The 25,181-nt window shown below is 44.9% G+C and overlaps 1 protein-coding gene and 2 pseudogenes across 1 annotated transcript; 2 read left to right on the top strand and 1 right to left on the bottom strand.

Annotated features, from left to right (window-relative positions):
- Window positions 1-101: 101 nt before the first annotated feature.
- Window positions 102-10,864, top strand: LOC136456240 (polypyrimidine tract-binding protein homolog 1-like; annotated as a pseudogene).
- A 1,457-nt stretch (window positions 10,865-12,321) lies between these two features.
- LOC136458514 (probable polygalacturonase) lies at window positions 12,322-15,943 on the bottom strand. The gene is made up of 5 exons (XM_066458456.1): window positions 15,376-15,943; window positions 14,809-14,929; window positions 14,340-14,514; window positions 13,389-13,459; window positions 12,322-13,294 (listed from the first exon to the last, which is right to left on the bottom strand). Exons 1-5 carry the CDS (start codon window positions 15,715-15,717, stop codon window positions 12,660-12,662), a joined length of 1,344 nt encoding a protein of 447 aa, XP_066314553.1. The 5' UTR covers window positions 15,718-15,943; the 3' UTR covers window positions 12,322-12,659.
- A 2,521-nt stretch (window positions 15,944-18,464) lies between these two features.
- On the top strand, window positions 18,465-21,793 carry LOC136458513 (pentatricopeptide repeat-containing protein At4g21065-like; annotated as a pseudogene).
- Window positions 21,794-25,181: the final 3,388 nt, after the last annotated feature.

The following is a 25,181-nucleotide window of genomic DNA, read 5'->3' as shown; positions in this document are numbered from 1 at the left end:
ATGGTTACGAGAGCGTTCTATTTTTATTGCAAAAAGCTTCCTTGATGTGGTTTACTTACCACTGATGACGCGGTAGGTTTGGAGGATAAGATTCGGGAGGAATGGCTTCTGGTGGGCAGCCGCAGTTCCGGTACACGCAGCCGCCGTCGAAGGTGCTCCACCTGCGGAATCTGCCATGGGACTAGCACTCCCGAGGAGCTGGTCGAGCTGGGTACCCCCTTCGGCAAGGTCGTCAACACCAAGTGCGGCGTTGGCGCCAACCGCAATCAAGCATTCATCGAATTCGTGAGTACCACCAGCTTTCCCCCTGCTTATGTTAGCCAGTCCTGACTCGTTTTCAGCCTCTTGTATGTCTGGTGGTATAGTTGGCCAACGGCCCGGGCCGGGCCCGGGCCAAGCACAGCCCGCAGGTGATGGGCCGGCACGGCACGCCGTGCCCCTCCAGGTATCGTGCCTGGCCATCGGCCCAAGCACGGCCCTACGGGCCAAAATCCGGGCCGTGCCGGCCTAGTAAGCACGGCCAAATCCACGGGTCGTGCCAGCTCACAGCCCGGTGCCATTAAAACACCTCAAATTGCTTCTCTCATCCAACACTTCTCCATTTTCTCAATCACATTTCACAATTCATTCATATTTCAGTATTTCACATTCACAAAATCACAAGTAATAAACTGATCACAGTCACAGATTCTCAATTCTAAGTTTCTAACAAAAGCCACCAAAGGAGACAAGAGAATTAAAATAACTGAGTTGTTTGTGCAATGCTGCCTCATTAAAAATCTTTCTAGGTAAAACTCACCCTTGTGAGAAATCCTAGAAAGGAAAAAAGAGTGCAGCATAGCTCTTAATAAGTCTTCCATCATTGTTCAAAGGTCCCAAGTCACATAGTCACAGTCACAGATGACAGATACAAAATGGAGATAACAGATTAATTACCAGCCCCAAATGAACCAGCCCCAGCCCTAGATGAACCAGCAGTACTAGCAGTCCCATCTGCATCTTCATCGAGGTATAGATTCTTGAAGGAGTCCTCCAGCTCTTGGTTGTCAACATGTTGTAATCTGTTTTCTCCCAACTCTCAATCCTTTATGCAGGCCAACATTTCCATAGTTTCAGGCAACGGTGCGCGGGGCCGCCTTGGTCGCTCTATGCCATAGCTAGAGGACGATGCATCGGCTACCGACCTGTGTAAAGACATGAGGAGGAAAACAATATATCATAATAGATCAATCATCATTCATCAATGGAAGAAGATTAGGGTTAGGGTTGTACCTGCGCAACCGGAGTCCGATGCCGGAGAAGACGAGGGCCACCCAGAGAAGACGACACACCAGTTAGAAGGACGGCGAGCGGCGGAGGAGGGGCAGACAGGGACACGAACTCACATAATCACCGAGATCTAGAGGTGAGATAGGGATAGTGAGAAGGGAGAGGCGGAGAGGGAGCAAAGAGGGGATCAGGTAGGAGGAGTAGGGAGCTGCTCGTCGGCGGCAGGCGGATTGTCGAGGTCACCTCACCGGAGTCGGGGAGGACGGAGCCGAGACTGCGAGGGCGAGACCGCGAGAGCGAGGCGAGACGAGAGCTACGCGGCGGGATGAAATGAAATGAGCTAGGGTTCGGGGTGTGAGGGAGAGCCGCCGCAACGTGCGCTTATATATGAGGGGGGAGGTGGGGCGCTGGGCCTTGGGGAGGGGAGGAGGAGTGAGGAGGGGGAGGGGGGAGGCCGGGCTGACCGTCAAAGGCCGGGCCATGCCGTGCCAGCCCACGGGCCTAAGCAGCGGCCCAGGCATGGCCTGCTCCCTCGGGCCGAGCCAGCCCGGGCCCGCTGACCATTGGGCCGTGCCGTGCTTGGTCCGGGCCAAAATTGCGTGCTTCGTGTCGGACCGCCGTGCCTCGGGCTGCATGGACATTTATATTTGGTGGACACAGAGATGGCAGAACCTAAGTATAGATCGGACTTGGTCATATTTAAATAGTTCACCTCTCCATCTTTTTAGGACCATTAGTACTTTTTTTTTAAACGAATCGAGCAGGAGAGCTGTCGATTATATTAAAAAGCAGATGAAACCCAAACTGAACAAAAATAAATAGAAAGAACTTCGGTCGGTTGGATTGGGACATCAACACGCACCGAAAAAAACCCAACTCAAAGAAGAAAAAAACAACTTTGGCCGGTCGGATTGGGGCATCGACTCGAACCACAACTCAACAAATACACACGCTTCACCGCCACCCAACCACCATGAACTGGTGACTACACTGCACCACCATCCCCCAAAAGACAGCCATCAAGATGAAATCACACTCGTCATTGCTTGCGCCATCGTTGCCGACTGATGTCCCACACCGAATAGCCCGCTGCAAGCCGTGTAGCCCCTCCACAATCAGCTCCGCTTGCGCCGTCTCTCAAGACGTTGTCCCACACCGGAATAGCCACTGCAAAGCAGGGCTACCCGCCGCAGGCCGCTGCAAACTGCCAAACCGACTGCCAAAGGAGCTGCCTTAGGCGCACACCAAGCCGACCCCGCCCACCGAGATCCATGCTCGCGCACCGCAACTTCCAGTAACCTAGCTGTCTCATCGAGGTACAAGTGTTGCACACGCCCTCCAGCTGCCGGTCAGAAGCCTCCACGCAGGTCAGCTCAACAACGCTAGTCTGCTGGCCACCACCTCCCACGTCGGCCTCCTCGCCAACTCCGTGGGCGCCTTCCACGCCGGCATCCTCGCCATCTTCATGGTCACAACAACTGCCAGACAGATGCGAAACCCTTGATTCGCCGTGCCAAATCCTCCTCCCGACCAGCTTCCGCCGCATATGACACCGGAAACTTGAATCCTCAGCTAGGCCTCCACTTTTCTCGCCACGATGGAGGCGACCGTCACAGACTGACAAGCACGGGCTTCCAAAACGATGCCTCCAAGGATGAACGCGACACCACCAGCGCCACCGTCGCCTGACCAGAAGGTCAAGATTTTACACGCAGGAAGAGCACGCCACACAAAGAGGAGAGGGCCGATCGATGGGCGCTTCCAAGGAAGAATACGGTGCCCAAAGACGTCGCCACCATCGGTCCACTGGACATAGCTTTCGCCATGGCACCTCAACCCCGTGCGCGGCCGTGGCCAAGGCCCTCATGCACTTGCTGTGTCAGCCGTCGCCCCCACCGGTGAAGCCAACCCGCCGTCGCTGACGCCGCAGTCGCCGCCCATGCGCTAGCACAGGCATCGGCCGAAGCCGCCGCGTCCCCCAGCGCCCGCAGCACCACCCTCGCGTGGCTTGCCGCGCCGCCCGCCAAGCAACCATCCTCGCCGCAAGCGCGCGGCTGAAAGGTCCTAATGGCTAGAGGGGGTGAATAGCCTATTAAAAATTTCTACAACAACATTTAACAAACCGGTTAGACAATTATGAGGCAAAGCAAGTGTTACGCTAGCCTACTAAAATTGCAAGCCACCTACCACAATTCTAGTTCATATAGTTTCTATCCACACAAAGGCCATGTCACTACACTGAGTTAGTGTGCTCTCAATTGCTAACTAAAGAGCTACACTAACCAAACTAACAAGCTCTCACAACTAGCTACACTAAAGAGCTTGACAACTAGTTTGCGGTAATATAAAGAGAGAGAGCAAGATAGTTATACCGCCGTGTCGAAAAATAAACTAATCAATCACAAGAATGAATACCAATGAAGACCAATCACCTCGGAATCAAATGATGACACAATAATTTTTTATCGAGGTTCACTTGCTTGCCGGCAAGCTAGTCCTCGTTGTGGCGATTCACTCACTTGGAGGTTCACGCGCTAATTGGCATCACACGCTAAACTCTCAATAGGGTGCCGCACAACCAACACAAGGTGAGGATCACACAAGCCACGAGCAATTTACTAGAGTACCTTTTGGCACTCCACCGGGGAAAGGTCAAGAACCCCTCACAATCACCACGATCGGAGCCGGAGACAATCACCAACCTCCGCTCGACGATCCTCGCTGCTCTAAGCCGTCCAGGTGGCAGTAACCACCAAGAGTAACAAGCGAATCCCGCAGCGAAACACGAACATCAAGTGCCTCTAGATGCAAACACTCAAGCAACGCACTTGGATTCACTCCCAATCTCACAAAGATGATGAATCAATGATGGAGATGAGTGAGAGGGCTTTGGCTAAGCTCACAAGGTTGCTATGTCAATGCAAATGGCCAAGAGAGTGAGCTAAAGCCGGCCAAACGTTATTTATAGACACCCCCAAATAATAGAGTCGTTAGCTCAATTATTGGGCTGACTGTGCGTCGACTGGACACGCAGGTCTGTGTGCACCGGATGCACTGGTCGTGTATACCGGACACGTCCGGTATGGCGACCGAACACGTCCGGTCGCTACCTGACCGCCACGTGTCGTGTCCGGTCGCTACCTGACCGCCACGTGTCCAATTCAAACTGATGTAGCCATTGCTGCCATCACTCACTTGCGATTGGATGCGCTGTTAAGAAATGACCGGACGCTGAGCCGCAACGTCCGGTCGAGTCCAGAGAGTTCCCAGGGCCGATCGGGCGCGTTCGGTCACTCCGGACCGGACGCTGAGTCCAGAGAGCTTCCAGAGCCGCTTTGGGCCGACCGGACGCGTCTGGTCACTCTGGACCGGACGTTCCCAGCATCCGATCAACTGTTATACTGAACATCGACTTTGCTGATTCACACCGGATTCAGTACCGAGCCACATATCGGACGCGTCCGGTCACTCTGTGACCAGCGCGACTAATTTCTTTTCAATTCTATGTTCTTCACCCTTGTTCAAATGTGCCAACCACCAAGTGTATCACCTTGTGCGCATGTGTTAGCATATTTTCACAAATATTTTTAAGGGTGTTAGCACTTCACTAGATCCTAAATGCATATGCAATGAGTTAGAGCATCTAGTGGCACTTTGATAACCGCATTTCGATACGAGTTTCACTCCTCTTAATAGTACGGCTATCGAACCTAAATATGATCACACTCGCTAAGTGTCTTGATCACCGAAACGAAAAGGCTCCTACTACTTATACCTTTGCCTTGAGTCTTCTGTTTTTCTTTTACTTCTTTTCCAAGGCCAAGCACTTGATCATCACCATGGCAACACCATCATCTTGTCATGTTCTTCATTTGCTTCACCACTTGGAGTAGTGCTACCTATCTCATGATCACTTTGATAAACTAGGTTAGCACTTAGAGTTTCATCAATTCGTCAAAACCAAACTAGAGCTTTCAGCGGCCCACCGCGCCGCCGTGAGGTGGCGGCCGGCTGCCCGGCTCCTCCTGTAGATGCTACCGGGGGGAGGCACGGCCGTAGCCAAGTTGCCGTGGCCGGCCGCCCAAGGGCCTACACCATCACCAGGTCCAAGTCCGACCAGATCCAGGCGCTAGCATCCACCTGAGACGCGGCCATGGTGGTCTTGTCCCGCGGCACAGCTTCCTCCCCATCGTACGCTGCCGCAGACGCCCGATTCACCCGCACGTCTTTGAAACCGGGGTGGAACGCCCCGCCGCCGCCTTCCTAGCTGCCGCGCAGCACTCCGGTGAGCAGCTCCGGTGACGGCGAGGTGGGGAATAGGGGTGTGAGGGGCTGGAGTGGCTGGTGGCGTCGATGGCCGCCCGTGCCGCCCATGAGGACGACGCGGGGGCGTTACGATATGGGTGGGACCATTAGTACTGAATTGTGGCAAAGTGGTTGTAATGTATACATTAGCTATCCAGATAGTTTTGGGGGAGAAACTATGCTCTCTGGCTCATGTTGCTGTTTATTTAAATCGACGAGTTGGATGTGCTCGTTAAATAGAGGTTTGTCATTGGAACTGGAATTGACCAATTCGATCTGACTCTGCAATTAGTAATGGTTGTACCTCCTCTCTTTCTTATCGCCTAGGTTCTATGATATGTGGTGAAAGTGAAAATGAACGATTGTAACCCCATTAAGACTTCCTTTTTTTGGTTAAGACAAGTGAGATGACTGAAAAATGTAATTTGTCTTTGATTTTATTTTGTGTGTGTGTGGGGGGGGGGGGGGGGGGGGGGCCATACTTTAGTGTTTGCTGAAACAACAGTGGTATTTGAATGGCCCATGATGTGTAAATATCAATGCTCCTGAGCAATGTGAGGTGACTGCATGTTCTTTTAATTCCTTTTATTGTTTTGCAGGCTGACCAAAATCAAGCAATTGCCATGATATCATATTACGCATCGTCAGCAGAGCCAGCACAGGTAAGAGGGAAAAATGTGTACCTTCAGTACTCCAATAGACAGGAGATTATCAACAACAAGACAACTGGGGAAGGTTCAGGCAACGTTTTGCTTGTGGGAATGGAGGGTGTGGCGCCAGATTCTGTCAGCATTGATGTTCTACACGTGGTAAGGATGTTAACAGTTGCATCGAGATTTATGTTATTTAGGCCAACTGATTTTATCTGCAGGAATACTTTGATGTGCCAGGACTGTCTTAGTAACTTCTAGCACATTGTTTTGCATGATCTGAATGGATTAGCAAGCCGTTGTCACGGAGTATCATGGCAGGCAGCATCTGGAACACATGTGTGTGTTTGTTTCCTCTCCCTTACTCATCGCTGCCCTACTCCTCCCTTCCCCTCCCATACCCTCCCCTCCCCTCCCCCTGTCCCTCTTCTCTCTACCCGTCCCCTCCCATACCCTTTCATCCAAGTATCCCTCTTTGGATTGGTCACATCTACCTTCATCGATGTCCGTTTTAGTTTCTTGTTGTTTTAAGTTGTGTTCTAGTTAGTGCCTAAGATTGGCGTATGCATTTTTCTCAATGGAGGTCGTTTAAGATTGGTTGCTGGCATATTTGTACGATTATTATCAAGTGCTCTTCCCTGGATTGCTGGAATTCCTTTTTTTCCGGCCGATATGATGCTTTTTTAATCTTTCTTATGATGTATCCAAGTTATATAGACACTGCTCGTACTACTTGAGTAGAAAATCATCCCTTGAAAATGATAAGGAACATCATGAAGATTCTGTTTTTTGTGGGTTTTTTTACAAATTAGATAATTTAGATTAGAAGTAGTCAGTGCCACATATTCTTGTTTTCAATAACAAAGCCTTTTAGTCCCAAACAAGTTGTGGTAGGCTATAATTGAAACCCAACATGAGCCATCAGCCAGGGAAAAGAAGAGAAAAGAAACATAAATATAATGCATCAATAATAGGGAATGAATATTCTTGTTTTCACTAAGGTTAATATAATGAACTTGATTGGCACAAATATGCCGTTCTTTTTGTCATGTCTAGTTGCAGTGATTTGTTTAACGAAACAGGTTTAATACCATCTTGCAAGTGGGATTTTAGCTCTCTTATTACAGATCTGCAAGATGCCAACTTGAGTTATATGCAATATTCTGTATGTTGATTAGAAGAATTACTTTACAATTACAATCTTCTGTATGATGATTAGATTAGTTTTTTTTGCAATCTTTTGTGTTCTTTACAAGAACTATCTTGTCTTTATGCTCCATAGTGCCATTTGGTTGACACATTTTTAATACGCTGTTAAGGCGAGCTTCAAAATTGGAACATGTGGATTATTGGTTCATATGGGTGAACAGTTTAATGAGTTCACTCACTTTCCACTGTGAATATTGTAGCTACACTTTGGAATTCCATGGGTAGAAACTTGATGTGCTAGATTTAATCTTCTTTGTCACTGGCGCATGAATGAATGCTTTTTAGCTTTGCTCCTTTCTGATCTCTTTCTCTAGACAATCCTTACAAAGCCTTGAAATGCATTGATGCTGTACTTTAGTAACAACTTGATGTCACAATTTTATCCAGGAGTGATGATAAATTCATCTGCATTATCCTCACTAGCAGGTTGAAAAGAACATATACAGTTGTGTGGTAGTACCCTCGAATCATTGTTATTGATTATTACTGATGAAATCTTTCTTTTAGTTGTAAGCTTTTCTGTATGTTTATATAAATATTAGTTGTGCTTGGCATTGAGATCAGCAAGCCTTTGGCTGCCACTCCCAATTTAAGATAATTTCACGTTCCAGTTACATTAATGCATGCACTTGGTTTTACTATACTGTTTCACCTGTGGTATTAACAGCTGATGTATGTTTGCACAGGTATTTTCTGCTTTTGGATTTGTTCATAAGATAGCTACCTTTGAGAAAGCATCTGGTTATCAGGTGATGGTTTTACTTTACTCATTCTATCACATGTCTCATCCGTCATCCGTAGCAGCAATGTATTTCACTATTTTGTTGATAGCACTATCATGATTTCTCTATTTTTTATTCTTTGCCCAGGCTCAGATGCTTTTATCTAAGTTTTTTTTTTTTAATCTTGCCTGTAGGCATTAATTCAGTTTTCTGATGCTGAAACTGCAACATCTGCAAAAGCTGCACTGGATGGTAGATGCATTCCTAGGTATTGCTTTTGATTATTAATTTTCTGCTGTACTCTTTTGCAACACAAATGTATAATTATTTGTCTTGTGTTGCAGCTATTTGCTGCCAGAACTGAATGGGGCCTGCACTTTGAGAATAACCTATTCAGCACACAGTGTTCTCAACGTCAAGTATCAGAGCCACAGGAGTAGGTAAGGTTTACTCAGTTGTCGAGATGAGGCTTTTTTATTGTACATCCTGTTTGATGGATGGATTCTTCAAGTTTTACCCATTGAATTATTTCATTTTGTGGGGAAAAGTATTTTTATCTGTCAGATATTTACCTTATCAATTTGGGTGGTTTGTAATATTCAAGGATCGTATGACTCTTAATTATCCTTCGCTGTTTCCTTTAGGGACTTCACTAATCCTTACCTTCCTTTTCTGGACTCTGCTAAAGATGGCTCTGGAGTGGTAGGACTTCTTACTTTTGAGCATGTATGCTTTGATTTTGTGCTTATGCTAAATTGCTAATATAGTTATTGTATCCACACTGTTATGACCAGGATGGGAAAAAGCAGGAAGCAGAGAGCAATATACTGCTTGCATCTGTTGAGAACATGCAATATGTTGTTACAATAGATGTGCTTCATGAGGTAACCTGTTAAAGTAAACAATGATGGTGGTTAATACATGCAGTTTTCACCAACTTTTTATCTGTAAATTGTCAGGTCTTTTCAGCTTTTGGATTTGTACAGAAGATTGCTATTTTCGAGAAGAATGGCTTCCAAGCATTGATCCAGTATCCAGGTAAAAACCAACTTGTTAGGACACAAAATTTAACTGTCCATGCATGTCATGTGACTCATCACTCATGTCTCTCTGTATGCTTTTTTGGTAGACATTCAAACTGCGGTTGCAGCAAAAGAAGCACTAGAAGGACACAGCATCTATGAAGGTGGCTACTGCAAACTGCACCTCACATTTTCACGCCATACTGAGCTTAACGTTAAGGTAATTTCTAGCAGTTCCTCCATATGATCAAATTTGCTGTAGTCTGTGGTGTTTTATCGTGCTAGAAAATATTTTGAATGAACTGTGTTAGACAGATTTTAGGCTCACTTGGTTGGGCCCTTTGGGCCGATGGCTACAGGCCTGGCGTCTATTGTATATTTGGTAGTATGATTAGAGATCGGCGTATGCAGCTCTCCTTAATGGAATGATACGCAGCTCTCCTGCGTATTCTCCAAAAAAAAAGTTAGAGATAGGCTAGGATATCCTTGATTGGTATTATTTCTCTAAACCAAGTCTAGGAATCCTTGCCTATATATGTGTGTACCCTGCAACTCCTCTAATCAATCTAATCATTGAAGAGCCAATCTTTGTCTTACAAACTGCAAAGCTAAATGAAATAATGTTGAATCTGTTGATGATTTGAAAATCTCATTTATTGATTGCATGATCTCTTTTCAGGTTAACAATGAGCGAGGTAGAGATTATACCAAGGGGAGTGTCACTCCAAGCAGTGATCAACCTTCCATTCTTGGCCCTCAGCCGATACCAAACGTTGGTGCTGTCATTCCACCAGCACAGGGTAGTGTACCTTCTGCAGCCACCAACTCAGTAATGCCACCAGGAGATCCATCAGTCGCTGTACCTTCTAATCCTTCCAGTGAGCCACTCCTGCAAGCACCTGTTGTTTCCTCGGGTGGACCTGCACAGTACCCTAGCCAGGCCATCCTACAAGCCCCACCTGGTGTTGCTCCACAGTTCCCAGGCTATGGTGCCCTGCAGTTTGCTCAGGGCTCAGCTCAAGCTCAAATGGTGCAGCCTTCAGGCCAAGGAAGTCAACAGATGTCAAGTCATGTAAACTATCAGCTACCTCCAGGTTCAGCCCAATTCATGCAGTATCTCGGCAACGGAAGCCATCCACTTCCAAACGCACCTGGGCCACAAACAATGCCTTACCCTGCCCTCGGTGGGCAGCAGCTACCTCCGGGTCCTCAGATGATGCAAGCTCCAGGTTTTGGAGGCCTGCCGTTTTCACAAGGTCCAGGACAACCAATACCACAGTTCCCAATGTATGGTACCCAGCAGTTTCCTCCGGGTATGGAGCCCCAGATGACGCGCTTCCCTGAGCAGCGACGCCAGCAGTTTACATTTGCACCTCGGGGTCCATATGGTCATTAGCAATTTGAACTTTGCAATGTTAGATCGTTGATGGTGATGGCCTGATGGATGAATGTCAATCCTTCTCTGTTACCGTTTTCTTTGAGGCGAATGCCGATGCTGTTCCAGTTTAGTACGGTCTATACTTGGTTTCTCTCTTGTAATGTGGCGAAAACAAATGTCTAATCTGGGGTTATCATGGTAAATGTTTCGTAGCCTTGTATTTGTATCAATTTCCTCACGCTCGCAGCTTCTGCCTGCACTGCGTTACGTGAACCTGCATGTCAGCCTAATGTTGGAGCACTGCCACAATGATCTTGTTTGCGGTTATTCTGAAGTAGTAGAAACAAATGTAAAAAGAAAACTAGAGACCTGATGTGCCAGGTGCAAAGCCCGTAGCCGCAACCTATAGGCCCACGTCGCGTCCAGTTGCGAATTATTATGTTGTACAAACCGAGAACCTCGACAATCTTCCCAGTTCCCTAAAAAAAAGATAATCATATGCCCCTCCGACCTAAATTAAATCTATTTTTTAGAGTTAGAGCGATTATACTAATTAACATTTCTTAATCACAACTTGATCATAAACTCAAACACTTACTTAAAGTGCGATCATTTTATGCTAATGACCCAAGGTCATCACTCAATCCCAAATTCAAACAAAACCTAAGTCATTAAGGTTTACTATTTGTTTTAATTAATTAATTAATTCATTCAACATTATGATATAAATCAACTTTTTCCAAATGAGCTCCAAATTTTTGGGAATGCTCATCACATGATCACTAAGTGGAAAAACAATTTCCATAATTTTTAGATAATTATCTAAGCCTAGAAAAATCATGGAATCCCATTTATTAATTAATTTGAGCAATTTTTATCACATTCAAAATGTACTGAAAAGTAACATTTAATATTTTTCCTAAATAGTTCACATCTCAGAGAGGTCACATAAAAATTTTCATAATTTTATCTCAGCGTATTATTTAATTATGAATTAAACAAAATCAGTACATTAATTAAATTAATAAAACACATCTAAAAAGGAAAACAGGCCTCGGGTTCCCTTTTGGCCCAAGTCGGCCCAGATAAGCAACAGGCCGGCCCACGGCGGCCTGCCTCGGCTGACATGACAGTTTCGCAAAAAGGCCTCGGTTTTTTTTGAAATTAACCCACGGTACTTCAACACTCTGTGACACTATTCAAATAAGTCACTGACTTTTCATTCAACACCCTGCCCTTTCTCTAATTGACACGACATCTCCAAGAATTTCCAAAACCTACTCCTAATCTAGATTTTTTTTGCAAGATTAAAAAAAACTGTTGTCCAACAACTAATTTTTCCACGCTTGGAAAAAACCATCCAATTGTGGTGTGCGTATCGATCCAAGGTGGAAGGATATGAGAATAACATAAAGTAGGACAGGGTTCTCAATGTAAACGTACAAGAGAGAGAGTATAAAAATGATTAAGGTGATTTATAAATAGTTTGAAATTTTTGATGTAGAATTGTCTTCTATATTTTAGGAGCGAGATTTTGAAAACTATTGAAGGAACCCAACAAATATGCTCCCAACATTTTTTAGCCACTTGGAAAACTCATTGATTACTAATTATTAGCTTAGGAACTATCAGAGATGCTCTTATAAGTCAAATTATATTCAATTTAATCAAATTTATATAAAAGAACATTAATTTATGACATCAAATTTGTATCACTACATATAACATGAAATACATTTTAAAACAGAACATCATTTGTCAACCAAAAGACCAAGAAGGTCTGAAAATTCAAAATATAGAAGTGTCATTTTAAAGTAAATGGCTCTTCGAGCTATGTAATAAGGAGAGGATGTGGCAGGGCTTGTTTAGAAACAAGTACTTTATGAATAAAACATTAAGCCAAGTAAACAAGAAAACTAGTGACTCACATTTTTTGTTTAGTCTTATGAGAGTCAAAAAACTATTCTCATCGTATAGAGAAGTTCAAATTAATTAGTGAAACCAAATTAAATTTGGGGAAGATAAATGGTTGGATACCCAAACTTTAGAACACCTGTATACAACATACTCGTAGATACATACGCACAGTAGCAGCTAGCTGGCATCAGAGTGAATTTGTACAGAAGCTCATCCCGGACGTGGAAGTCAGTTCTGTGCACGGGGACGGCTGCACGCCGAGAGCGCCACCGCTGACAGCCTCGCACTTCCACGGCCGGACAGGGGCACCACCAGTGAGCTTGACGTTCGACAGGCAGATCCGGGAGAAGGCCGAGTTGGCGATGCCCTTGATCAGCCCAGCCTCCCTGATGTTCTGGCCATGGACATTCTTTATCGTCAGGGCGTCAACGATTGGGAGCGCGCTCCGGTTGTAGCGGTCGTCGGGGTGGTTGCCAACATCGCCGACGATCCGCAGGCCGTACCGGACGTTATCCAGAGTCACATCGGAGACAGTGACGTTTCGGATGAAGCCTCCCCTGCCGGTGTTGGTCTTGATGTGGATCCCGAACCCTGAAGTGAAGAAGTTCAGGTGCTCTGCAAGGACGTTCTCCACACCACCCGATGTCTCGCTTCCAACCGCGAAGCCGGCAAAAGGGGAGGAGCCTGTGATCCGCCGGACGGTGATGTCAGAGCTGGGGCGGCCATAGGCGATTCCATACTCATCCCAGCCACTCTTGATGGCAATGGCATCGTCACCGGTCGAAATATAGCAATCCTCAATGCAGATGTTGCTGCTGGAATCTACAAATTTTGGACCACAGCTCCAGCTTTAAGATCGAGAACAGAGTACATTCGTGCATCTGTATCTTGACCACAAGGAAATAAATCTCTGTACCTGGATCGATTCCATCCGTGTTGGGGGAGTCATGTGGAGCTAGGATAGTCACATTTCTGATCACAACATTGCTGCACACAGGAAAGATTATCCAGCATTTATTTCTCAGCTGGGACGACAATAAAAGCAGTTTTTGGACCACAAGTGCATTTGCTAGAAACAGTCGCAAAAAAACAAGTTGAACCTACATCAATGTGCTGGCTTTGTTGGGTATATTATCTGGAAATTGCTGCACTTCGGTTATGGTTCACCGGTTGCTCCTAACAGTTTTTGTACTCTTATGATGACACGATAGGGACACCCAGCCTGGAGTTCTTGTGCAGTCTATGATGGTGCAAATGAATGAGGGTACAAGTTGTACCTATCTACCCAATGCTACTGCGGATGGCATCCAAACAACTATGTGGTCAAAGGAACTAAGGGCAGTCCCAATGGTGTATTGATGATAGGTTTCTATCATCATTAAATGACTTGCCACGTAGGCAAAATGCTGACATGACAACGTAATTAATGAAGAAAGAGAGCAAAAATCCTAGAAATGGTTTCCTCATGAAGAAATCAGGTCTTCTCTTGACCCAATGCACCAAGAAACCATGAAATCGCCATTGGGGAGAAACCACCCGTTTCTAGGGGGCTCGTGCCGCACTCCCATTGGAGGAAGAAGATAAGAGTTGGGAGAGAGAAAGAGAAAATAATTATTACTCATAGAAACTATGGGTTGGAAAGCAGTACTTTTTTGGTGCGGTATCCTATGTTATAGAAACTACTAGTTTCTTTCATTGGGACTGCCCTAAGGATCTGGACTGCAAAAAATGGCAGAAAGATGGTAGTGCATCATCTCTGCTTAGTTCGTGAGTAGTCCAGTGGTTTCCTCTTTGTAAAGATGCATAAGGAATAAGGAACACGTTGGTATTCTGGTCCAAATTAGGTAAACAGAATCGTGCTGCTCACCTGCAATAAACAGGATGAATGTTCCAGAATGGTGAATCCTGAAACACAACATTGGAGACGATGATATCAGAAGAGCTCATTAGCTCAAGAAGGTGAGGCCTTGTGTAGGGCAGTGTGCCCTTCTTCCACATATCCCACCATGCGCTGCCTTGACCATCAATAGTTCCATTCTCACCTGAACACATTGCGGTTTCCATCGCAAATCATCATCATCATGAATGACTTAACTGAAGATTTTATTTTAAACGGAGGAATGCCATTGTATGAGTGTGAACAGATTATTTTGTCCTGATTTTTTTTTAAAAAAAAACTAAACCATACGATGGAAGATTGAAGTTTCAATTTTGGCTTCGAAAGGAGTTCACTAAAGGAGTAAGTAATTTCTTTGTGGTTTTTTGAGAATATATAACGGAAACAATAACCATGTAGCAGTTTAATATGAGAATTTGAGTAGCCGCAAAGCAAGAACCTGTGATGACAACATCCTGAAGCCCACTGCCATGGATTAAACTTATGTATCTCCCGCCGGGCAGCTCTCGTCCTCTCCCGTATGAGGGCAGCGGTTCGATCAGAGGCCAGCTTGATGCGTCCTGCACCAAGAGAGAGTAAAGCAAATGTTTCATATAAAAATCTGGGTAACTGTATTCTCTACACCCTTTTACGGCACATAATTCCAAAATATTCGACACTAAAATAAATGGGCGATTGGGACTTTTAACAGATTGATCGATTGACCAGATTTGTCCTCCACCCGAGTGAGTCCCTCAGTTAGTGGAAGAGCATGAACGACGGCACATCACCAATATTAGATCCATGCATTCTAATTCCACTCCGGGAAATCGCTTGGGTCGTTCTTAATTCGATCGAATCTCGAGATCTCCAAAAGAGGAAACCTCAAATACGGATCCACTCTTCTAGCAAAAACAGTTGTTTGTATGAAGATCGATCGAAGACGAAACGCCATGACGGGGGCAGAAGCGCTAGAGCAATGGCGGGCGCGCGAGAGAATGAGAGAGCAGGAGGCTGGATGGCTGACCTGCGTGGCGCGGATGACGGCGCCGCGCGCGAGGAAGAGCGTCATGCGCGAGGTGAGGTTGAAGGGCCCCGTGAGCCACACCCCGGGCGGCACGTAGAGCTCCGCCCCGCCCGGCGCGGCGCGGCTCTCGATGCTGGCGACGGCGCGCGCGAACGCCGCCGTGTTGATCGTCCGCCCGTCGCCCGCGCCGCCGAAGCTGGCCACGGACACCCGCGCCCCGCGCCGCGGCGGCGACGGCACGGCCCCCGAGCACGTCTCCTGCGCCTGCGCTGCCGCGGCCATGAGCACGGCCGCGGCCGCCGCCACGGCTAGCAGCAGTATGCACGGGCACCGCCGCGCCATTGCACGGTGCCCCCCTCGCACGCCGAATCCTTGTGCGGAGTTCTGGATGGATGCCCCGGGGCACCAGCGGCGAACTGCGACAAGTGACGAGCGCGGAGAAAAGGAAGGCAACAAAAGAACAAACAAAAGGCTCCAGCGAGCTGCTTTGCGGGTGGATTTACGTGGGACGGGAGATTAGATTACCGTTGATCGGGAGTGACGTGGATGCCGTTTATACGTAGGAAGGGGACGCCGCTCGCCAGCCAAGGAGAAGAGTAGAAAAGCACGGCGGGCAGGGAGGATTTATTAATGGTGTCAAAGTGTCTTTATCAACGGAAATTTGCAGGCTAGTGGTACATCAAATCAACTCGCATCTGCATTGCCCACCAGTGGCAGTGGGATGTACAAGGTTCGGTTGTGATTTACGTACAATGTTTGTTACGAGAGATAAACCAATCGACGTAATTAGCGGTCTGTCATCTGGTGTTCCGAGCTTGCTGGCTTGCTTCTTGGCCGTGTTGTACGAGTAGTGGGGGGGGCAGCAGGGCCGTGTTGGTCCTTTGTGCCTTGCTTCTTGGCTCGCGGTGGCCCTGGTCCGGCGCTTTTTTATATATATTTTAAACATTTTTTAAAACTATTTTCAAAATTACATCGTATCAGATTTGAAAATAGTTTTTAAAAAGTGTTAAAAATAAAAAATAAATGCCCGGCGGCCGACGCGGGCAAGGGCAGAGCAACAGGCGAGATCACGATTCACGAGAGAACTGATGCGTACCGGGAGGAGCGCGTGTGGAAAGTAGTGACGCACTAACACCGCTGCGCCGACTGTGATCACCGACAGGCGTGCGGGTTGCTTTCAAGGCGCATGTTGGTGGGGTGGACTGGTGGTGGTCAGGTGGGTCAGGCCGCCGCTGGGCCACCAGTGCTGTTTGCTCGAGCTGCTTGGTCATTTTTTTTTTCTTTACAAACACAAATGGGCTTTTTTAATAACTAACACGAATGGGCTTGTTCGGCTGTCCGGCCGCTTGCTAGAGTAAGTATAATAATAGCAGACCCATGGACCAAGGTGCCATTTGGATATTGGGATAGAGTGAGATAGAGAAAGATAAATAAATAAATAAATGGTCAGAATTAAATGAGGTGTGAATAACGGATAACTAGGATACAATATTCTCAATCTGCATCCCAATCCAAACATGGCCTAAATGTTGAGTGAAGGAAAAAGAAGAAGAGAGAGAAGGAAAAACTAAGTTGTAAGTTTACATTACTAATGCCAAAAACTAAAAAACTTTACGCGATAGTTGAAGTACTTCAACAGTATTTTCAGCGAACGAAATAGTGTTTTTTTCTCTCACAACAAATCAACATAAGCATTAGTATAAGCCAAATTTCAGCGAAACGAACAGGGCATTAATAGCGACGAACTAACTACTATATAAATAAACTGAGAGATAGACTTCAAAGACAGCAGCACTGCTAGCTATATGCCTATATTAGGCCCTATTTAGATTGAAGCTACTAAAATTTTGACAGCTAAACCAGTTGCTAAATTTTAGTCACTCTTGTTTAGTTTGGTGGACTAAAAGAGCATTTTAGTTTCTTTTAGTAGGGTGTTTAGATACAAAATGACTAAAAGATGAGGCAACTTGGGCTTTAGTCCTATTTAACCACCCCTTGGTGACTAATTGGCTAAATATCCATTTAATCTCATTTAGTTATAGTATTTAAGTGAAAGTAACTAAATAAGACTAAAATTAGCCGGCTAAACTTTAACAGCCCAATCAAACACAACCCTTTATTATTAGCCTTACGCCCGGCGATGGCTGAAAGCTACGGCTAGAATGAACAGACGATCATACCTTTAAAATTGCCTCCGCGTTTTGGTATGGACTAACAAAGATTTTCATTCGTTATACAATATAATTTACTGAGTAGTATTTATGTTAATAATGATAAATTAGCTATTTTAATTGAATTTAATCTAACTGAATGGAAAAGGCTCGAATAAATGTTAGTACAAGTATGGTATAGGATTAGATCTAGACTATTTTATAAGCTCTCTCTCTCTCTCTCTCTCTCTCTCTCTCTCTCTCTCTCTCTCTCTCTCTCTCTCTCTCCTTACTTCTTAGATGAATTGATTTTTAGAATTGTTGAATTATCATAAATTTAATTCAATTTATAGAAAATACATCAAAATTTATGATACCAAACCCGTATTGTTAGACATATAACAAATTATATATTTTATAATATTTATTTGGTGTAATAAATATTTTTATTTATTTATTTATTTTATTTATATATGTTTGGTTAATATAGGTTGTTTTTTCTTCCTTTATTTAAAGATCGAGCAGTACTAGGTCATGGTCAAGTCACCTAAAAAACTCTTTTTTTTAATGCCTCTCATTTGGGTATAGCTGTAGCATCTGTTCGTACAGACGCACGCACACCACTCGTGTATAAATAAACATATAGCTACATTCAAATCTGAAGAGCACATCTTTTTTTTTTTTTTTGACATCACCGAAATCCTCTTACTTCGTATACAACCGGCAGATCCTATTATAGGATCAAAAGCAGACGAGCCAGGGCACAGTGGTACGTCGAAAAGGTTGGACTGGCGGGCAGCAAGCCAACCACCGGCTTCTGCCATCTGCGCTACGCGCAGTTCTCGCCTAAAAATCTCCTGAAGCTGAAATACAGCCACCCCCTTATGTTTTTTAATTAGATATTCCCTTGAATATAATACTCCGTACCATTATCTGGAACTCACGCAGCTTAAACGGCCGCCTCCATGGCTACTTTCCCGGTTACCACCTCTCCCCCTCCTCACCAGAGCACTCCACCCACAGCCGCCCACCTCCGCCTGCCCACTGCCACCTCCGCCGATGCCGCCCTCGCCACGCTCTCCGCCTGCCTCTCCTCCGGCCGCCTCACGACCTCCTCCCCTTCCGACCTCCCCCGCACCCTCCGCGCCGCCGCCGACCTCCGCCTCCCGCGGCTCGGCCTGCAGCTCCATGCCTTCCTCGTCAAGACCCGCCTCCTTGCCGACCCCTTCTCGGCCTCCGCACTCCTCCACCTCTACTCCAACCTCGGCCCGCTGCACCGCACCCGCCTTCTCTTCGACAGGATCCCCAAGTCCACCTACCCCGTCCCCTGGAACACAATGATCCTACGGTAGCCAGAACTTCTCCATGAGCTTTCTCAAAGTTGCAATCTTTGTCTGTGACTTTGACTGACCATTTTCCCTATGATTTTTGCATCTTCCTACCTATGGTAGGTACGCGCAGGACGGATTCTTGGATGAGGCGTTCGAGCTGATGGTGGCAATGGAGGAATCCGGCGTCCCCATTGGTGCGTCCACCTGGAACGCCGTCATCGCTGGGTGCGTCCGTGCCGGGAACGGAGAGCTCGCCATCGAGCTGCTAGGAAAAATGGTTTCGGTTGGGGGAGTTGTGCCTAATGTGGCCACGTTTAACACCGTGCTCCATGTGATTTCGGTGTTGCGCGGGGTGGACGTGCTCCGAGAGCTGCACGCATTTGTGCTGCGCAACGCTGAGGTCGTGGGACTTGGTCCTGTGGATTTGGATCGACTCCAGGAATCCCTGGCGGCAGGATACATATGCAGCTCCTGTGTTCAGTACGCAGGCCGTGTGTTTCGTGATGTCAGGATAAGTACCTGCTTCCTGGGCAACCTGATGATATCGGGATTTCTTGATACGCGGCAGAGGAATCAAGCCTTAGGTGTTCTCCGAGAAATGGCATTTGGCTGTGGTTATGAAGCTCAGCATCTGCCATCGGTTTCGCTTACGCTGGTCCTCCCTGAGGTAAATCTAACAACAAATAGAGGCTTAGAGATCCATGCTTATGCGTATCGCCATGGTTTTGAGTGTGACACCTCGGTGTGCAATGCTTTGATGGCAATGTATGCTGAAAAGGGACAAGATATGCCTGGCAGACAAGATTTTCCAAGGATTGGATGATAAAGATGTCGTGTCATGGAATACTATGATTTCAAGTTATGCCACGGTCCATGATTTTGATCTTTCATTTGAGCTGTTCCGTGAAATGCAACGTAATGATACCAGGCCTGATGACTATACATTTACATCAGTGCTTAATGCCTGCAGCTTTGCCTGCAATCATAGGACAGTAATGGCATTGCATGGGCAAATGATAAGAATGGGCCTTTGTCATTCCTATGTTGATGATATGAATTCTCTCATGGATGCTTATGGAAAGTGTGGTTTCATTGATGAAGCTCAAAATATATTTGATGAGACTGATCGGAAGGATACAATTTCGTGGAATATCATCATTTCGTGCTATGGCTACAGTGGTTTTCCTCAACGAGCAATCAGGCTTTTCCATCAGATGCAAGATCAAGGCTACAAACCTACTAGAGTCACTTTTATTGCTGTGCTGGCGGCGTGCAGCCATGCGGGCTTAGTAGACGAAGCACTGCATTATTTGGAGGGGATGCACAGAGACTACAATATTACCGCTGATGAGGCTCACTATGCCTGCATCATTGACTGTTTTGGCAGAGCAGGTCAGCTCGAACAGGCTTATGAATTCGTCAGAGGAATGCCGGTAGTTCCAAATGCTTGTGTGTGGGGTGCCTTACTTAGCAGTTGCAGGATACACGGAAATATAGGCCTAGCAGAAATTGCTGCGAAGAAGCTCATTGAGCTGGACCCTCAGCATTCCGGATACTGGATGTTGCTAAAAGACATCTACGCAAAAGCCATGAGATGGAATGATGTTTCACAACTTCGAACTGCTATGAGAGATAAGGGCATTAAGAAGTGTCCAGGTTATAGTTGGATTGAGGTTCAAGATAGTGAGGTCCACAGATTCCTTACTGCTGACAAGCTTCACACACAAAGCCACCAGATATACCGAGTACTAGGTGGGTTAACTGAGCAGTTGATGGATGAAGGATATGAACCTAAAATAGATGTCGATTTGACATATACTGAATGAGGGATGTACTAGATTTCCACATCTTGTCTTAAAAATCTAGCCATCTAGCTGACATCTCAACACCATGTCTATTGCAAGCAGGCACGCGAATCTTATTGAATGACAAGGTTGCACGAGCTAAGTGTTTAGCTGGTGCCCAGATTAGAAGGGCTAAGGAGTGGGAGCCAATAGAGGATGTTATTGGGCTCATCTTATGTGTAAGTTGATGCCACATCACGAAAAGATCATCAGACAGCATTGTGTAACAAGAATATACAGAGTTCACGGCCTAATTTCAATATTCTTTTGTGAGAAATCCTGATTCAAATATTACATCGTGACCCATACCAAAGGTTCCTCAAGATTACTGCATAAGAAAAGGCAAAATGAGATTGTGAAAACAGAAAAGCAGCAGCTGACTTCTAAACTGCCTTGACAGGAGTCCTTGTTGGAAAATACAGAAGGCAAAGCAGCACCGGATTGTTAGCTTCGAACAAGTTTGTTTCTTGCTGGTAGTTTGCTATAACAAATAGTAGGGACGTGAAATAGGCAGGACAGACAGTCTCGCAAAAAAAAAGACAGGACAGACAAGAATGACTCGAAGTGTACAACACGCTTTTCCAAAGTCCAAGATATAAGCTTTGATCTGTAGATTATACTCATCGAAAATGGTTGGCTCCTGTTTCCTTTGCTCAGGTCAATGGAAGTGCCGTATACAGCAAACGGAGTTCAATTGCATTGAGAGGATGTTGACTTGAAAATGCTTTTGTTTTAACTGACAACTCAAACAACTAGTAAGCTTCTCGGCACCCAAAGGCTATATGACTATTGCCGACCAGTAGACAGGCCTAAAATTCAAAAATTGGGATGCCAGGTTTGGTTAGAGAAACTAGTCGTTTTTGGGTATCTGCCTTGATTCCAGTATTTTCCACTAGCTAGATGTTATTATGTTGTAGTAACGTGTATAATTTACTTATTTTCTGAAGGCACCAAGAAGTCATTTCACTTGTTAATCTGATTTTTTTTTTTGGTATTATATGGATGAAAATTCTTGCTTTTAGGGTGAAATTAGCAATATTGCTAAGATGGAATGAATATCTCCACGAGTTTTGTTTCATAAATTGGACTTAATAGCTTGTAATGGAATATGTGCCTATTCTATGCCTGAAAAAGGCTTTCGTCGTAACACAAATTCTTAGACCCATGGCCCATATGTTATAGACACATTTTGTTACCGAACTTTTCATAAATGTGGCTTCGCATTTTTTCGTCACACTTCCTTTAGCTGCAACACTTTTTCTAAGTTGAGTTGTGGCAAGGTTAGACACCAACAAAAAACACATAGTAGTGCGTTAAGACAACTATGGATCTTGATCGGTATTAAAAAAAAACTATGGATTTTAATGTAAAACTTTGAGTAGTATTCTCTCCGTCCACAAAAGAATGCAATTATGGAATTCGTGTTAGTCAAGTTTACTCAAGTTTGACCAAGTTTATAGTAAATATTATTAGCATTTATGTCTCCAAATAAATTTATTATAAAAATATATGCTATAACTAATCTAATGATACTAATTTTGTATCATCAATGTTAATACTTTTTCATATAATTTTGGTCAAAGTACAAACTGTTTGACTTCTCGAAAAGCGAGATTAAATTCTTTTGTGGACGGAGAGAGTAATATCTTAAAATTATATCTAGAATAGAATGAGTTCTATATTATGAAAGTAATGTTTATGATGAAGCTGGAAGCCTTCTTAGAAAAAAAAATTAGAAAAGTTTGACTTATATCAAACCTAAAGTAAGCTATAATTTAAAGTGGAGGAGTAGCTTCTCACAGCAGGGGGAACGGGAAGCGGAAGCTCCAGCGATAGAAATCGCTTCTCCTGTAGTGATCCTGTTCCGCTAACAGCCGGTCATCCTACCTACTTAAGCAGAATTTTTTTTTTCTCAAATGCGCAAGAGGACTTTACATTTTTTTATTAAGATAGAAGAATTAAAAGTTTATACATGACGCGGCAATTGACAGTTTATACGATCCGGCATGGCTAACCTTGCGATAAATTTGAAACACTATACGGCGAATTGAACAACCATCGAATGCCAGCATCAAACTATGTAGATGGTTGTTCTTGGCTTTGATCCACTGCTCCGCTTAATATACTTGATCACCTGCACAAACTATTGGAGGGTTGTTGATTGCGTTCCTCTCCTTTCAGGTGATCCAGGTGACCAAGGGAAATAAGGAGTCGAGCCCGCGCCGCTTGTCTGGTGGCCAACTGTGCCACAACTTATACCACCAGTCATGCAGGAAAGCACATCCGTCTGTGTTGGGGCACAAAAGCCAAGCCTGAACAAATGAACTACCAAACCCGAAATGTGAACTTACATGTGAAGAAGAGGTCATTGTAGGTTTCCTCCGCTTGAACACACAGGTGACACAATGGGTGGGCTTCTAGTTTGTGGCGTCTTCGGTGATCCATTGTCCAGTGCCTGCGCTTGACTGCGAGCCAAATAAAGATCTTCACCTGGAGCATGCCAAACACTTCCAAACCGCCCTGGAGTTGCATGGCTCCTAGTTGACACTGTTGCTAAGTCTGTAGCGTTGTAGCATCCGTTAGCTGTCCAGCGCCAAGTGATTGTATCATCAACTTCCTCACGCAGCTTGATCGCCTCAACCTGATCCCAAAGCCGCGGGTACTTCTGCAATCGTCGGCACGGTTGGGCCTCTTGTTATCACCCTGATCCATTGACGGTTGGAGATTGCTTGGACCACCAGGTCTTGTGTGTTCTATTTGCCACCGGTGCAAACAATGATGGCAATGTTTCTTCAACTGACCGGCAATCAAACTAGTTACCTTGCCAGAACAACGTGTGCTAGTCATTGCTGATTTAAACTAACGTGGAAGCTTTGGAGAGCTGTCGGATGGTCTTGCTCACTTTGAGTGGTAAATCAGCCCAAAAATGAGGAGCAACATCCATGGAGTCGACGATTGGCTCTGAGACGGTGGATGGTCAGATGCAGTCTTTGTATAAGGCAGGGGCAGATGGTTAGTTCAGATGGGTTGTAAAAAAGGAAAAGAGAAGCAGAGAGGTTGAAATAAGAATAAGAAAAAGAGAAAGAGAAACATCTTAAATGAAGCATTTTGCTTGTTCGATCACATACTCTTAGTTTTGTAAATTGAACTCCTAATGCTTCAAGGTTACCAAATTTGAGACCTTTATTTTGAAATTGCACGGATAGACGAGGGATCAAGGTGTGAAGCGAGCATGCAAGGATATATAGTCTGCTATGGGTGTGGTGAGCATACGTGGAACAACAAACATAGTATTATTCATCTGAGGTTTTCTTTGAAACGTAGAAATTTTATAGTATTATGGATTTTACAAGAATTAGTTTATTTTTATAGGAAAAATATAGAAAACATAAAAATCCCATAACTCAAGGAAGCTAAGGAATCCAAGTATTGAATGTGTGGGAGCACTATTTATCAGTAGGGACTTAAGTCTATGCACTGGATTCACGAGGACTAAAGATCTATCTAAATAGGGTTATAACTGTTACAAGTATTGCCACTATAGATAATAAAACTCTAAGGTTCTATGTTACTAAGGGAGGTATCTTAGAGTTCGATCCCACTTGTAGGCTTTATAGCCTAGTTTTTCATGTTAAGGATTATTTGTCTTATAAACCTCTTTTCCTTTTGAAACGCAATATAAAAGCACAAATGCACGCTTCTTCGTAGGGTAGGGCAGCTCCAACGTTCACCTCTTCATATGACAACTCCAATGATCTATCTTGAAACAAATACATTAAGGCCTTGTTTAGATTGAGGTTGGGAATCAGTATTTGACACTGTAGCACTTTCGTTTGTATTTAACAATTATTGTCCAATCATGGCCTAACTAGGCTCAAAAGATTCGTCTCGTAATTTACAATCAAACTGTGTAATTAGTTATTTTTTTATCTACATTTAATACTCCATACATGTGTCCAAAAATTTGATGTGATGGAGAGAGAGTGAAAAAACTTGCAATCTAAATAAGGCCTAATTGTACCACATGCTAGTGAGTAGCGAAAAGATGGGTAACAAGGCCAAAAACAGTGGGTTGTTGAATCTCCCAATTCCCCTCAGCTCTTCATTTGATTTTTCCTGTTATCCAGTATGTTGTTGACACTCTCATTGTTATGAAAGGAGAGGCTATATGTCGGTGTGAAAAGTGATCAATAAGTAAATATTTGTAGTTTTGTCGTGCGTTGTGATCGGATATGGCCTAACACTCAATGACACAGGATTTATACTGGTTCAGGCAACGTACCCTACGTCCAGTTTCAGTCGGTCGGTGACTTTATTCCTGAGTCTAGGTACTCAAAGTTTGTTGTGGGGTTACAAACGAGTAGGAATAAGAAGAGGGTGTTAAAGACCCGGTCGAACTATGAACTGAGGGGCCGAGAGTGACGGGGGCTCTAACGTGCGCTAAGTATTGGAGCGTATGCTCTGTATAGCTTTAGAGTTCT

This window comes from Miscanthus floridulus, chromosome 6 (assembly GCF_019320115.1).
Source record: "Miscanthus floridulus cultivar M001 chromosome 6, ASM1932011v1, whole genome shotgun sequence".
NCBI classification, from domain to species: Eukaryota; Viridiplantae; Streptophyta; class Magnoliopsida; order Poales; family Poaceae; genus Miscanthus; species Miscanthus floridulus.
The sequence above is the reverse complement of the archived record's forward strand: the minus strand, read 5'-3'. Positions and strand labels throughout refer to the sequence as shown.